This window comes from Hirundo rustica, chromosome 27 (assembly GCF_015227805.2).
Source record: "Hirundo rustica isolate bHirRus1 chromosome 27, bHirRus1.pri.v3, whole genome shotgun sequence".
Lineage (NCBI taxonomy): Eukaryota > Metazoa > Chordata > Aves > Passeriformes > Hirundinidae > Hirundo > Hirundo rustica.
In genome coordinates, this window is record NC_053476.1 from 4,661,519 (window position 1) to 4,677,144 (window position 15,626).

General features: G+C 54.9%; 1 protein-coding gene across 21 annotated transcripts in view; it reads right to left on the bottom strand.

Annotated features, from left to right (window-relative positions):
• Nucleotides 1-15,626, bottom strand: part of MAPT (microtubule associated protein tau) — a 45,115-nt gene that overhangs the window by 14,986 nt on the left and 14,503 nt on the right. For 9 of the 21 annotated variants that reach the window (XM_040087164.2, XM_040087160.2, XM_040087154.2 and 6 more), the window contains exons 2-8: nucleotides 11,089-11,177; nucleotides 9,708-9,794; nucleotides 8,706-8,792; nucleotides 7,177-7,242; nucleotides 3,902-4,759; nucleotides 1,032-1,078; nucleotides 12-155 (exon numbers count right to left, since the gene is read on the bottom strand). In XM_040087164.2, coding sequence (XP_039943098.1) covers nucleotides 12-155; nucleotides 1,032-1,078; nucleotides 3,902-4,759; nucleotides 7,177-7,242; nucleotides 8,706-8,792; nucleotides 9,708-9,794; nucleotides 11,089-11,134 — 1,335 coding nt within the window. In that variant the 5' untranslated portion in view covers nucleotides 11,135-11,177. The remainder of the gene's footprint in view (nucleotides 1-11; nucleotides 156-1,031; nucleotides 1,079-3,901; nucleotides 4,760-7,176; nucleotides 7,243-8,705; nucleotides 8,793-9,707; nucleotides 9,795-11,088; nucleotides 11,178-15,626) is intronic. The other 12 variants (XM_040087168.2, XM_040087166.2, XM_058423650.1 and 9 more) reach the window with 5 other exon arrangements.

The window sequence follows — 15,626 nt, forward strand, 5'->3', positions numbered from 1 at the left end:
CCTTCCCTTACCTTGGCCTTTGCTTCCTGCATTCCTGTGCCGGCAGGAGAGGCTGCTTTGGAGGCAGAGGCAGGGCTGGAGGGTGCTTTCGGAGGGGCTGTGTGTCGGAGGGGGGACACGGAGCCGGGGGGTTTGGCAGGGCAAGGTGAGCATTTCTTGGACAGGTGAAAAACAAACAAAATGGGAACAAAAGAAAAAAAAATGAAAGAAAAAAATCAGCATGGGATGGAAATACAATGGGATCGACGAGATTAAATAGGATTAGAAGGTGCAATACAGAGCTGGGTGTGGGGTAGGGGCTGCCAGGGCTGTATATAGAGAAATCAGAATTCAGAGAAATTCGGGAAATAGAAAATAGATCTAAATAGAGAAATTTAGAAAATAATTCTATTTCTCATCTTTAACTCTTCACTCACTGAATTTCCCCTCAGCTTGTCCATTATCCCACTCAGGCCCTAACCAGGATAATGGCCAGCTGAGCTAAACCTCCTCCAAATTACCAGAGTGACAGAGATTGTTGAACTTCTGGAATTTACCCATTATTAAACTCTGTTCCTCACCCAGAACACAACACAGCATCTTTTTGGGGGGCTGTCCTGTGCAAGCCAGGAGCTGGATTTGATGATTCTTGTGGACCGCTTCCAACTCAGCATATTTTATGATCTGTAAGGCCTAGATTATTTAATTTTAATTACATGTTTTGCTCTTTTCCCAGTTATGCTTGTCCCCGGTTCAGTTTTGAGTCTTCCCCAAGGTCAGCTGCTGCTTTTCAGTCCTGGGCTGAGAAAATGATTTCTCCAACTCCACGAGCCACGTGCTTGATTTAGGTTTGCACCATTTCCTCACCCTCAAAGAACCCATGGATTGCACCATCCAAACCCAGGGGAGGGAAGAAAAAAAATAAAAACACTCTTGAAAACAAATGGAAAAATGGAACACAATGAGAAGGTTTCCTAAGAGGCAGGGCAGGAGGGGAGGAGGGAGCCGGGAACTTGGACAGGTATCACCCCTGGTTTGGTTTTTTAGCTTACCTTGGGTTTCTTTTCATCAGCTTCGGTCCCTTCCTTGTCAACACGACCTGACAGATGGAAACACACAGTTACACCTCTTGGGACTGCTCATGAACTCCAGAGATGACAACACACTGCTGGGGGGGGGTTGTTCCCTGCCCCTGCTCTCCCTCAAACTCAATACTGTTCTTAGAAATGTGACAGTCACCTTTTCTTGCAGAGATCCTTCCCCCACCCCACAGACACATCCCTTCTGTGTTAGCAGATGATGCTGTGTTAGTCAGCACTGGAGACCAGACACACCAAGGAGGTTTGTGAGAGAGCGTTTCGCCCAGATTTCCACCCAGTTCCTGCAGGATCCATCCAGTTCAGGACACAAAGTTCCCTTCTACCCTACACACGAGTCTGTGAAACACCCACTAGCTCTAACAATCGTACAGAGACTCAAAGCGAAGGGAGCCCCGGCCCGGCAGCACTCTGATCTCATTCAAGGGGCTGTTCAGCTGCCTTTGCAGAGCACTTTTATCCCTGGCTGCTGTTAATTCCCATCTCTCCTGACTGGCTGCTCTCTGCCTCCCAGCACGGTGCCCCCTCCACCTGGGTCAGTCTAATTAGGAGATCAGAAATGGGGAGGAGATAAAGTTTGTACTACGAGGCGCTCATAACAAAGCCCTTTTCCCCCCATCCTCGGCTAATTGGGAGGAGAAGGTGCTGATAATTCTCCCCAGTGTTGGGAAGCTTGTCCTGGGGGATCAGGCCTGTCCTGATGACATGGACAATGTCATGGACCCATCCCAGGGCTGCTGGACGCACCACCCCTCCCCAGTTCAGCTAAACCGCACACTGGAGCAAGGCTGGAGCCAAACAGCCACCGAGTATCTCTGTCTTTGAAGGGAAAGACCATTAAATAATTAAACTTCTCCTACTGATTTAGAAGCTGGCTGGCTCTGGGCAGTGCGTCCCCACCCCGCTGCGGTTCCAGGCTCCAGCGCAAGCCATGCCAGTGCCCTGCAGCACACGGGCAAAGCTTCCCGCTGCTGAGCCCAGAGGGAACAACCAGAAATATGTTACGAGCTTTAGCTCCGGTGGAAAAAGCTCCATCAACATTTTCTTTGTGAGCCCCGCGCAGCAAAGAGCCGCAAACCCAGCAGCATTCCCAGGCTAATGGGAGCAGCCTTTGGAATGTGGGCCTGGGGGAAAAGGCAGAGCTTTCCCCCGGAGAGCCAGAGATGAGCGCAACACGGTGAGACACCAGCACGTGTCCTGCTGCCCGGCCTTGTTAGCACAGCTCACAGCACCACCCGCCTTCGGCCACTGAGCTGGGCCCTTGTGACATTCCTGAACCCAGGAGAGGTGGGAAAGAGAAAGGAAAGGTCTGAGGGATGCTCGTGCATTTCGTGGTGGACTTAAAACTTTAGCCAAGGTTGCTCTCCCAGCCCCACACGCTGTTCGGATGCCTCCAGACAGGCAGGCAGCTCCTGCTGAACCCCCAGAGCCAGCACTGTGCTGGCACACCCCATCCAGAGCCGGGATTGCAGCTTTGGAAGAGCAGTGGACATGCCTGGCAGTGGGAAAAGATCCTGCTGGCTGCAGACCGTGCCTCCAGCAGCACTCACAGCAGATATTTAAGGGGAAAGTACAAGAAACAGGATCAAGGTGGGTTGTTTTTTTTTTCCCATGGTTAGGTCTGCCATCCCTGCCTTTTTCCTCTTCCCTCCTCTTTAGGAAAGCCAACTCCAAGAGTTATTGGATCAGACATGCAAACCAGATGGCACGTGTCCTGCCGGAACAAGCCGCACACGCCAGGTGAGCCCCGCTCCAACATGCCAGAGCCACGTCCAGCCGCTCCTCGTCTTCTCTGGGAAGGTGCCAGGTGGGAGTTAAGGCGCCCACCCAACAGATCCGAGGAAACCAAAGCAAAAAAACAGGTGAAAAAAAAGAAGCGTGATTAGGGTAGGCCAGCACCATGCAAGGAACCGCAGCGCGAGGGTCCGGCAATCCGATCCGGGATTAAATAAAGAGGGAGGGCAGGGAGGGAGCAGCAGCGCTGCAGATCTGTCACAGCACGCTGCAGGTCTGTCACAGCACGGCTCCAGGGAGCAGCAGTGCTGCAGATCTGTCACAGCACGGCTCCAGGGAGCAGCAGCGCTGCAGATCTGTCACAGCACAGCTCCAGGGAGCTGCAGTGCTGCAGATCTGTCACAGCACAGCTCCAGGGAGCAGCAGCGCTGCAGATCTGTCACAGCACGGCTCCAGGGAGCAGCAGCGCTGCAGATCTGTCACAGCACAGCTCCAGGGAGCAGCAGCGCTGCAGATCTGTCACAGCACGGCTCCAGGGAGCAGCAGCGCTGCAGATCTGTCACAGCACGCTGCAGATCTGTCACAGCACGCTGCAGATCTGTCACAGCACAGCTCCAGGGAGCAGCAGCGCTGCAGATCTGTCACAGCACGGCTCCAGGGAGCGGCAGCGCTGCAGATCTGTCACAGCACGCTGCAGGTCTGTCACAGCACGGCTCCAGGGAGCAGCAGTGCTGCAGATCTGTCACAGCACGCTGCAGATCTGTCACAGCACGCTGCAGATCTGTCACAGCACGCTGCAGGGAGCAGCAGCGCTGCAGATCTGTCACAGCACGGCTCCAGGGAGCAGCAGTGCTGCAGATCTGTCACAGCACGGCTCCAGGGAGCAGCAGTGCTGCAGATCTGTCACAGCACGGCTCCAGGGAGCAGCAGTGCTGCAGGTCTGTCACAGCACGCTGCAGATCTGTCACAGCACAGCTCCAGGCCATTTCCAAGCAGCAGGAGTCGAGGTGGGCCGCAAGCTGCAGCGCTGGGTCAGGCAGCCTTGTCGGGAGGCAGGCGAGCCCAGGGCAGCAGCCGGAGCACACACACACCTTTCAGCAGAGGGACACGACTGGCCCTGTCTGCAGCCGGGCCAGCGGGCTTCCTCCTGGGCGTGCGGCGGCCCCCTGCACCCGGCACCTCTTCCAAAGCAGCATCTTTGTCCTTCACACCATCTTCTACCTCAGCAGGGAGTCTGGCTGTCTCTAGCACGGGCCCAGAATCTTCTCCCTCCTTGGGCTCAGCCTCTTTTTGGGAGACACTTGCAGAAGGCTCTGACAGGGTGACGTCTCCTTCTCCCCCCAGCAGCTGTTGCTGCTCCTCTCGGTCCTCTCTTGCTCCATGTGACTCAGCTTCCACCAGAAGTGCCTCTCCTGGGGTGTCTCTGAGGACACCTTTGGACTTCTCTCCATCAAATTCTTCACGAGTCTCCTGGGCAGCTGCTGGACACTTCTCAGGTCCCAGAGAAACCCGCTGATCCACGTGGGAAGGCAAACCCTGTGCAGAGGTTTCATCGACATCTCGGTCCTCATCTCTCTCCCGTCCGCTGGAATCTTCCTTTAACGGGGCTCTGGCACACAAAGGAGATGATCCCTCTTTACGGTCCCCTGTGCCACCTGCACCCTCAGTCACGCCACGGCCCAGCTCCGGCTCCACACCGACGCCTTCTCTGCCTCCCTGATCCCACAGCTCACTGCTGCCTTCGGGCGCTGCGGAGCCTTGGTACATGTCCAGGGGGATTGGGATGGTCACCTGGATTCTGGTGGGAGCTGCTGCCGGAGCCTTCGCTTCACGGGACAGAGGCGGCTGCTGAAGCCCCAGTGCCCGCTCTGGGGGCTGGCTGGCACTTTTTGCTGCCTCTCCCACACGCTCCTGAGGGCCAGGCTGGAGCTTTGGAGAGCTCGGCTCGCCTGGAGTTGAAGACGTGGGGTGTGAAGCATGGGCAAGAAATTAGCACAGGCATGTCAAACATCACGTAACGGGAGAGATTCAGGACTGGACGGGCAATGGAGAGATAAGAGCAAGTCCCACCCCGCCCCACTGAACACACAACTCGCTCCTACAGTGGCTTTTGCCTTTAAAGAAACTCTGATCCTCACGGGAATCAGGAACAGTGACAGCCACAGTAGTGGGAGACCAGACTCCTGCCTGGACCTGCCTCAGAGGTGGCCGGGTTCACCCTGCACGCCATGAGCTGGTTTAGCTGTAGAGGTTTCCAGAAGCCAGGAACATTCCCATTTTCCCTAACACCACCACTGGACTATCAGTTTGCTGGTCAGTGCCCTCCTCTTCTTTCCTCACGGGCCTGAGCAAGGGCCAGAGCCCTGTCCTCCTTCCTGACCTCACAGAAGCCCAGCTGACTTTCCCTCCCCTCAGGAGATGTTCAGGCACGCACAGCACTGGCTTCAGAGCTCACACCACCTCTGCTTTGCTCTTAGATCATTCCCACTGCCCAGGAGCTTGGGAAGAGCACTCCTGTGCCATGCCAGAGCACTGTGGGGAAGAACGTGGGTTCTGGAGGCACAGGGCCACGGCAATTTGGGACCGTGCAGCCACTGAGGCTCCTCGGAGCTCCAGGGCTGCTGCTCTGCCATCATTTGGACTGAGTGACATTTGAACCCCAGAACCTGAGGCCACAGAGACAAAGATACGTCTGTTTCTCTTTTCTGTGTTGGTGTGTGTGTGTAAAAGAGGGGGTTCTGCTCTGTCACTGTTCTGTGCACGACAGAGACCTTTACAATTCCAGCCAACAACTGCTGCATGAAGCCAGATCTCCTAATTGAGCCAGAGCTTTTCTTTGGAAATCCCTCCAGCTGAAGGAGAGATGCCCTGAGCAATGGAGAATTCACCTGGATATGGGTGCACTGCTTTAGAGTGAACCAGCCCAGGAAGAATGTGCTTCTTGTATTATGGTTCAGCTCCAAGGACTCTTGGGTCTCTTTGAGCACTGAGCAGGTAAAGAGCCTAAATCAGAGCCCTGAGATCACGACTGTGGCTTTGGCAGATTCACAAACAAGACTAAAACAAGAAAAGATGAAGTCAAGACCGACTTGGACTTTCATCAGCATCCTCCCCATTTTAAGAGAACATCACAGTTCAGTGAAACAACCACACAAAGACCTCGTAGGTGACAGCTGAAATATCCCAGGACAAGGCAGAAAGAGCTCAGTAAAAATCTGGTGAGAAACAGCACTGAAAGCAGGGCAGAGAGAAGAGAGAGCTTCAATCCCCTCCACTAACAATCCTGATTTCTTTTTTATAGTGGTGCCACTATTTTGTTTATAGAAGAGCTGACAGTCCAAAAACCACTGGCCAGGCAAGTAAAGGTTTTATCCTAATTGCAGGGAGCAGAGTGCACAGAATTGTGCTCATCTGTGTGTGGAAAGCAACAACAACCTGAATTCTGCCCAGCGCTGAGAAGGCAAAACCTATTTACTTCTGTAAAAGACACGGATGTCTAAATGCACTAGTGGAGCCATGATGAGGAAAGACACTGCCCAGCTGGAGGGATTTGCTACATTTACTGCACAGGAAACTGCTTCATAAAATGGCTTTTCACCAAGATTTGAAACAGCACACTAAATTAGTGCTGTGGTGTACAGTGCAGGCAGGACAGAAACATCCCGGGGACTCTCAACCCCCAAATCTTCTCCACAGAATTAAGCCAGCACTGGGGGCTTTGGGAAAACCAATTTTCCATCAAGTCTGAACTGAGGAGAGTCAAGAGATGCTTTCCAGGTAGCCAAATGGTCCCTGGATAATTTTCAGCCCCTAAGCAGACACATAATTAATGCTGCGAGAACACTCGCTGCCCGCTGCGTCTGGCTTTGTCACTCACATTCCCCAAGTCTGGCACGAGGAGAAAAATCCCTTAATGTTGAAGTCAGGGTATGAGCGAGTAGGTTTGAGTCCTGTTTCAAATTAGAAAGACACAGTAATTAAGCAATTTGTGGGTTTCATGTGTGACACGCAGGGCCTGCGCTGCCTCTGATCTGAGCAGTTCCTCTGTTCCCCAGAGCACACCCCAGCTCTGTCCATCAGCTTCTCCAGCCTGGAGAACGCCCTGGTTTTGCAGCTGGACAACCAAACACCACGACTTTGGCCATCTGAGAGGGAAATCTGGTGTATGAGAAGCTGCAACTGCCTGAAATGAGTATGTTGGAACATTCCAAGCGTGTATGGCCCTCCTCTGCCAGGAACGGGGAGAACTGCACAGCTGCTGCGCAGGGCAGAGCATTTCCTCTCAGAACAGAATTCCCAAGCCATCACCAAGCAGTTGCACACGTGGGCAGCAACACCTGCTCCCAGAGACAGACGATTCACCCACCTTGGGTGGCATCTCCTGCAGCGTGGTCCTCCAGGTTGGGAGTGGCTCCTACGCCCGCCTCTTCAGCTGCTCCCAGGTCGGGGAAAGAAACAGGGAAAAAACGTGATCAAAAGAAGAGTTAAGTTATAGCAAGTGCCTGGAGAATGAATTTACCTCCCTGCTGAGGCTGCCCAGCAGAACTGGGCAGGGTCTCTGCTGTACCACGAGCAGGGCAGCATCAGAAAGGAAATCTCCCCACTGTGATGCTGGACCTGGGTAGATCTGTTCAGCCTGTGCTGAACAGACCAGAGGAGCGGTTCACCAACTTCCACATCCCAAATGGCAGGTTGGTACAAGCTCTTCCAGGTAGAAAACAGGCTGTTAAGGAGCAAGGAATCTTGTGGATTTATATTCCTCTTCTGCCTCTACACGGTCAGCAGCACCATGGATGTCTCTTACCTGAGCTCACCTCGGTGTCTGTGACCAGCCTGCGAACCCTGCCGAGGCTGGGTGAGACCAGCAATTCCAAGCCTGATACAAACCTAGAGAAATCCTGAACTTCAGGACTACTGGTACATCAGAGAAGCAAAGTTTTCTTCACGGTGATGACGATTTGTCTCCCTCAGCATTTTTCAGTTTATTCTTGGACTACTTTCAAACTAGCTTAAACAACTGTATTTGTATGCCACGGTTCTCCAGTCAAACCAGGATGACTTCTGTTTTCCCCACTTTCTCCTGAGCAGTTCAGGACACACTGGCTCCCTGGGACAGCCAGATCTTGCACCAGAGCCTCCGTGTTTCAGCCCAGCAGCTCAGGGGCTGGATGCAGCACAGAAATGCCACTGCTGTGAGTTTGTTTCAGTGTTTGGCACTGGCAGAAGTCCTTTTCTACCCGCTGCTTTTCTCAGGTCCTGCCTGATGCTTCCAGGGAAAGCCACTGGCTGTGGCACAGGGGACACGTCCTCGTTTTTCGCACACAGACCCGTCCCCCCCCCAGATCCTGCTCTCTCACACACAGCACTGCCACAGTCACTCCCTGCTCTGCCTCTGAAAGGCCCCATCCTTCCCTGGAAAACCAGGCCCAGGTGCAGTGATTGCCCACAGGGCATTCAGGCTGAATTAGCTACTTCACTTCCTCTGCATTATCCTTAAAAGCACTGCTGCAGTGGCCTGGTTTTCACCTGCCACTCCAAAGACACAGCGAGGGCTGGGCAGAGCCCAAGTGCTGCAGGACAGGCACCCAGGGGCTGCCAGGGCAGGACCTGCAGGTAGGAGCCTGGAGGTGGGAGCCAAAGCCACCACAGAGACACCAGAAAGAAGGATTGTCAGATGTGGAGCACAGAAAGAGAGAAGAGAAGGCTGCGAGTTTCCCCCAGGATGGGGAAGGCAAGAGGACGACTCCAAGTGAGGAATTATTTGGAGAAGAAGGAAGCAGCGTCGGGAGCAACGTCCCTGTGAGAGATTTCGTGGTGTTGTCTCACAGCACCGACCAGTCCAGCTCTCTGCTCTGCCTGCAGCAAGAGATGAAGCTGCCCCTTGGTGTCCCTCACCTGTGGTTCCTTCTGGGATCTCCCCGTGCTGTTCCACACCACCCTGATCCTCGTGGTCTCCTTCCTCCACTAAAGGTGCTGTGGCATCTGAAAAACAACACGGCTTTCACAGGGCTGCTGAGAGGCAAAGCCCTCTGGAGGCCAGGGTGTGCCTGAAGAACTTTCTGCTCAGAGAAGCACTCGGCTCCCTCCCTCGAGGGAGGGAACAGCGAAGCGTGACACGGCAAAGCCAGGACCACAGGGACACCGTGAGCTGCCCCCTGCCACACAACTGCATCGTGCCCTGGGGACAGAAAGACACCCAGCTCCACCTACCAGAGGGGTGTCTGCTCGTGCTGGCAGTCCCAGTCCAACTGGAAAGCAGGATAATATCCCCTCCTGCACCAGATAGGTTTTTATGTCCTGATTTCTTGAGGCACTTTCCCCACAGCCGCTCGGCCCACGCCTCCAGCGGGACAGGGCTGGGGCTGCTCAGCATCTCTGCCCACCCTTCCTGCCTTTCAGAACAATTCTGCAAGCTTAAGCCTCTACCTCAAGTCTCCAAAGGCAGATTCTCGGGATCAAAGCAGCCAGAGGAATGCAAAAAGTGAAGGTAATTGCAATAGTGAACAAGTTTCTAGACCACTCTGGAATTAGAGTTTCTCTACCCACGAGGCGTCCAGGACCTGGGGAGCACAGTGACACAGAGCTGTGTCACACAGCACAGGCTGCACCACCGGGACCTTGCGGTGCCCCTGAAAAGTCTGCAGGAAACAAACCACGAGCAACTTCCTGAGGTGCAATGAACAATTCACCCTTCTTGCTTTCTAGCCCACTCTGCACCTTCACAGCTCATCCTCTCATTCTGCAGCACAGCAAACACCACCGCTGATGAGATGAACACAAAGAGGTTTCTCCTCCTGAGAAACCCCACCAGGACACGGAATCCGTGGAGTCTGTGGCGAGGTTTTACCACGACCCCATCCATCACGGTTCCAAAGCAGAAAGTCAAAGAGCTCCCACCTTCCGTAGTTGGGGTGCTCTTAGCGTCGGATGTTTCAGAAACAGGCTCATCTGATCCATCATCGACTGGTATCTGAAGGGGATAGCCTGGAAAACATTCAAATACTTACAACAAGCCCTTGGCTATGAACTGGGGCCTGGGGGTTACCAACTCTGATTGCCCAGATCCACAGCAGCAAGAAGCTGCAGCTGGAGAGTTAAAAAAAAAAAAAAACACCTGAACTAAAAGCAAGCAAAGCGTGAAAATGCCAACCAAAAGCACCGGTGTCACCACCAAAAGGAACGAAAGGAAACCCATCAGCAAAAGAAAAGCCCAGTGAACTGGACAGGCAGAAACAGCAAAGCATGGCGCAAGCAGGCAAGGAGATCTCAGCAACGTAAGGAGAAAAGATGTGCAGCTTCTGAGTCACTGTTGTCCTCTCCCTCCCAGAGCAGGCTGAGCACTCCCAGGACTGCAAACCAGCCCGTGTTTGTAACGGGGCTGCTGCAGGACAACATTCCGTGCCAAGAAACGGTGGCAAAATTCTTCTGGAAGAGCAGGGCAAGAGGCACGAGTCTCCTCTCAGCAAGGGTGCAAGCAAATCAAATAATGAGAGCTGGAAAAACTGATTTGAAAAGAAGAAACGAAATCCCTGGGACCCCTGTGATGTGTGAAACAAGCTGAGAGGAGCTATCGGACCGCAATGCGCTACAGAGCCCGGGATGAATGGAGCCTGTGGATTCTCTCCAGGACAGAGGCCATCCATTTATCTGGCATAAGAGGTGTCCAAAGCACCTCAAGAAAAGGAAATTAAGATGATGTTTATATGAAGCATAGCCAGGAGTGAGTCCCACCAGGTTTGCTGGCGCGGCGTGGGTTTCCAAGCTCAGTTGTGGAGCATGGTGGAATGAGAAAGGAAAAGCTTCTGGAGAAATGCAGGTCTGAAATATGGTGAGGAAGACTCTAGCATGGCCCCCACTCCCAGGGCTCTCTGCTCAGTTGCCCCAGGGCCCTGTGCAGGTGAGGAAAGCAGGCAGCAAGCAGCATCCTTGAGCTGTGACCCCAAATAAAAACAGTGCTGTGTTTTCATAACAAACCGAGGAGTGGACACAAACACTCTTGCAAAGCTGCAGCAGTGGGATCGCCCCTAGTCTGGGCACCAGGGGTTGTTCTGCTCATGCTGGACAATGAGATCCACGAGCAGCATTTTCCTGTGAACGCTGGAGCATCTTGTGAGCTCCCCACGGTGCCCTGGCTGCAGCCAGCTGACCCAGAGTGTCCTTGCACACACACCAAGGGCCGTCCCCAAGGACCCCTCACACCACCACGCTGTTCTCCCTGTCCCTACTTAGCCCAGCAGTGGCCCAGGCAGGTCCTTCACCACCCCCTGGCCGTGCTCACCTGATGAGAAGTGTTTTTCCTGGCCAGGTGCGTGATCCTCCATCATGGTGGTGTCCTGAGGCTGCTCTGCCACCTCTCAGCAAAGGTACCTGAAAAGGAGAGTGAAAACTAACACCCGTTAGGCAAAGCCTGACACAAACAGGAGCAAAGGGAAGGGATCCTTCCATCCCCGTGGATACACCCAGCAGGGATGTACAGCTACCACAAGACACTCATCACCTTAAAAGCCATCCAAAAGTGACACATGGGGGGAAACCAGGAACAATCCACAGATGGATTTCGGACTCTTAGAGAAAAGGGTCTCACTCAGTCATGGCTGTGAGGGGACAGCACAACCCCTGCTTTAACCCCAAACCCGCCCTGCGGGGCTCAGAAATTCCCACCAAGGCTCAGAGCAAAGCAAACGGGTCTGGACGCTGGGGTGGAAGCAGAAAGGTGCCAAATCTCACCGCTGGGTTTTCTAAACTGCATCGATCTGCAGAAGGAAAGGAAATCTCCAATGACCATTCTGTGCCCCGCGGCGCAGGGCCCTGCTCCCTGTGCTGGATGGACGCACAGCGCTTTCAGCTGCCTTCCTAAGAGCTGATATAATTACAGCCATTGGCAGTGATTAATAATCAGCTATTAGTGTGATCACATGTTTGCCATGACCGTCAGGGACGGATGAATCCAGCACTGGAGCTCGGGTTACCAGCAGCAAGGAGGAAACTTGTGGTTTTGTGTGCTGGCAATAAATTAGCTGGATGTATGGAACCACACAAGAGACACTCCAGGGCCAGTAACCAGATCCCTTACCCAGCTTTTTTTAAGCCTTAGCAGGATGACTCTGCAATTTAATTACTGCCTTAGACAGCTACAAAGCCATTTACAGGACTGGAGAACCAAGGAAGCCAGAGAAATTGCGCTGGAATGAAATCACCCATAAAAATGGAGGTATAAAATAGGAAAGAATTAAGTATCTAATTTTTGCTCAGATTGGTGGGGCCTAATGATTTGCACATATGGCTGCCCTCCTCCCAGTGCTCAAAGGATCATATTGATTATATCCAGGCTTCATCTGGCTGATGCTTGATACTATTTACAGCACTGAAATACTAAAATATAGCATTAACCTAGTGCAGGGGTCACAAAAGCAAGTTAGGCACAAACACGAGTGTAAAACGACACAGAAATGTGCTGCTCTGGCGCGACTGTGTGCGTGCACGGACACAGGAGCGACATCTCTGCCCCAAACACACCCGTGGGACCGGGTACAGCAGCTGTCTGTGGCAGCAAAACGTGGATGGCAGCAGCAGCTCCTGCCCCCTCACCAGCAGTGCCGCCCTCTGCTCACCACACACCCCCCCAGCAGTGACACCTTTCCTTCCCAGCTGCACATCCAGGGCAAAACACCCACAAATCCGCTGCGCTGCCTTTACACCAGGCTGTTTCCTTACTCTGCCTCCTCTGCTCTCTCCCTCCCAGGTGATTTTTGGAGAAGAAAAGCGTCTCCCCGCATTCAGTCCTTCCTCGCCTCTGGACAACAATTTCCCAGGGGCAGGCACCATCCAGAGGGGACTCCCTGTCGAGGGTTTATCTGCTGGCTCCACGGACAGCATCCGCATCAGGGAAGACCTTGCACTTCTGGGCATGCAGGGCTGCAGCCCCGGGTCTCCTGGGCACGCGGGGCTGCAGCCCCGGGTCTCCTGGGCATGCGGGGCTGCAGCCCCATGTTTCCTGGGCATGCGGGGCTGCAGCCCCGGGTCTCCTGGGCATGCGGGACTGCATCCCCGTGTCTCCTGGGCATGCAGGGCTGCATCCCCGTGTCTCCTGGGCATGCAGGGCTGCAGCCCTGGGTCTCCTGGGCATGCAGGGCTGCAGCCCCGGGTCTCCTGGGCATGCGGGGCTGCAGCCCCGGGTCTCCTGGGCACGCAGGGCTGCAGCCCCGGCGCTCCAGCAGCGCCGTGATTCAGCACAGGCAGGGAGCTGCTGCGGGCAGGGCTGCTGGTCACCTGCTTGCACTGACTGGTGCCGGGGCTCTCCAGCACAAAGGAAGGGCCAGGGCTGTGCAGAGAAGCTGGAGATGCTGCTCAGGGACAGGCAGGGCCATCCCCCACTCCCACCATGGCACGCACGATGCTGCTGAGGGCGGCTGGGGAGGATGCAGCATTAATTTTTCAGAGACAAGAGGAAGAGCTGCCTTTTTGCTACAGGGAGAAAAGCACGGCCGAAAGCCAGGGAGGTCCATCAGTGAAACACTCCCAGGAGACGAAGCTCAACGTCCTCCTGCTGCTCCTGCTCCTCTGTGCCTGAGCCACCGTGAGCAGCGTCCGTGCTGGGGAACAAAACCACCTCCACCTGGCACCAGCCAAGAGATGGGGAGGGAGGGAAAGTCGCAGCTTTGCCTCGGGTTTTCACTCAGGTAATGGATTCATACGACCAAAGAGAATTTAAACCTTATTAAAACGACGTATTCTGGATTCGAATTCTCAGAGATGGGCTGAGAGTTGTGAAAGAAGTCCACAGTGATAATCCTCTTTGTTTTTCCTTTTGAGTGGGGGAAGGGGAAATCCCTCTTAAGGAAAAACAACATCAAGGGGGAAAAAAAACCATTCTAAAATATTCTCCAAAGCGTAAAACCAGCCCCGCCTTGAAGCAATGGTTCAGTGACGCATAATTAGAGCAAAGAAAGCTGCACAGAGATAAACTTGAACAGCACCCTCTGCAGAGCCGATAAACACAAACCCTCCAAAGGACGTTATCCATCCCCAGCAGAACTATTCTCCTTAACCAGGGACACTATCTAAAAAGCAACAGCCTATGCCATAACTAACAGCTCTTCCAAACCTTGCATTTTCCAGACCTGAAGCCCGCCTGGCAGTAGGAGAGGCCTTGAGGGAGTCACGTGGAGCTGGGCACTCGGGAGGCAAAGGTTTTGCTGCCAGGAGCAGGAGGAAGAGCCCAGTTTCAGCCTACCAGCAGCACTGGTGTTCACAGCCCCAGCATCACCCAGTTTGCCCAGCAGCAGAGTTTAACTGGTGAGAGCCTGGCCAGCTTCTGCCACCGATCCCACGCCTGCTGGGGACAGGGACACCTTCCACTGGAACAGGTGGCTCAGAGCTCTGTCCAACCTGGCCTTGAATGCTTCCCTGGATCACGGAATCATGGGATGGTTTGGGTTGGGAGGGACCTCAAAGCCCACCCAGAGGCGCCCCTGCCATGGCAGGGACACCTCCCACTGTCCCAGGCTGCTCCAAACCCCATCCAGCCTGGCCTTGGGCACTGCCAGGGATCCACGCTGTGCCAGGGCTGCCCACTGTCCCAGGGAAGAACATCCTCCTAATACCTACTCCAAACCTACTCTGAGTCTGAATCCATTCCCTTGTCCTGTCACTGCAGGTCCTTGGAAATAACCTCTCCCCACGTCCCGTAGATGCTGGAAGGCCACAATTAGGTCGCCTCAAAGCTTCTCTTTGTACCCAGCTCCGTGTCCAGTCTGCAGCAGCAATCAAAGATGCACCAGGGCTGGGCACAACCAGGACACATCCCAGCAGAGCCCCGACCCTTGGAGAAACCCCGGCAAACCCCGCACAAAGCCTCCAGCACCCTTTCTCCGGCAAAATTCAGAGCCCAAACTAAGCCAGGCAGCCCAAACTCTTCACCCTTTGGCAAAAAGCTTCCCTGCAGCGACAGGCAGATGAGGCCAAGGCTGCAGAGGAGGTGAGCACGACGTGCTGCAGTGAGTGGAGGGGCAGAGGGCAGGCCCAGGAGCACCAGCTGTGCTGTGGGAACGCTCAGCCTGGCCTGGTCTGTGCCAGGCATCCCCAGCCCTGCCACAAAGGAGCGGGGACAGCTCCCCGGTGCCCCTCTGCTGCCAGGGGATGATGCTCCACGGCCAGGAAAGTGGGTCAGCAGCTGTCACCCAGTCCCGGCGGGCAGAGCCTGAGGGGCACACCCTGAGGGACACGGTCTGAGGGGCACGGCTGGAGGAGCATGGCCCGAGGGGACCAGGGGACACTGCCCAGGGGACATCGCCTGAGGGGCCCAAGGGACATGGCCTGAGGGGACACTGCCCAGGGGACATCGCCTGAGGGGACCAAGGGACACTGCCCAGGGGACATTGCCTGAGGGGCCCAAGGGACATGGCCTGAGGGGACACTGCCCAGGGGACATCACCTGAGGGGACCAAGGGACAGTGCCCAGGGGACATCGCCTGAGGGGACCAAGGGACACTGCCCAGGGGACACAGCCTGAGGGGCACTGCCCCAGGGACACAGCCCAGGGGACACAGCCCAGGGGACACAGCCTAAGGGGACACAGCCCGAGGGACAGTCCCCGAGCAGGGCAGGGACGATCCCGGCTGGGTCCTGCGCAGTGCCAGGATCACAAGGCTGGCACCAGAGGCTCGATTTACACACCCCGATCCCAAAATAAACCCGGCGTCGGCAGCGCTGCCCGCGGGTGGGTGCGGGGAGCTCCTGGTGCCCACGGGTAAGAAAAGGGAGAAAAAGGAACATTTCAGCAGCAGGAGCGTGAAGCGGCCTTGGGAGGTGCTGGCT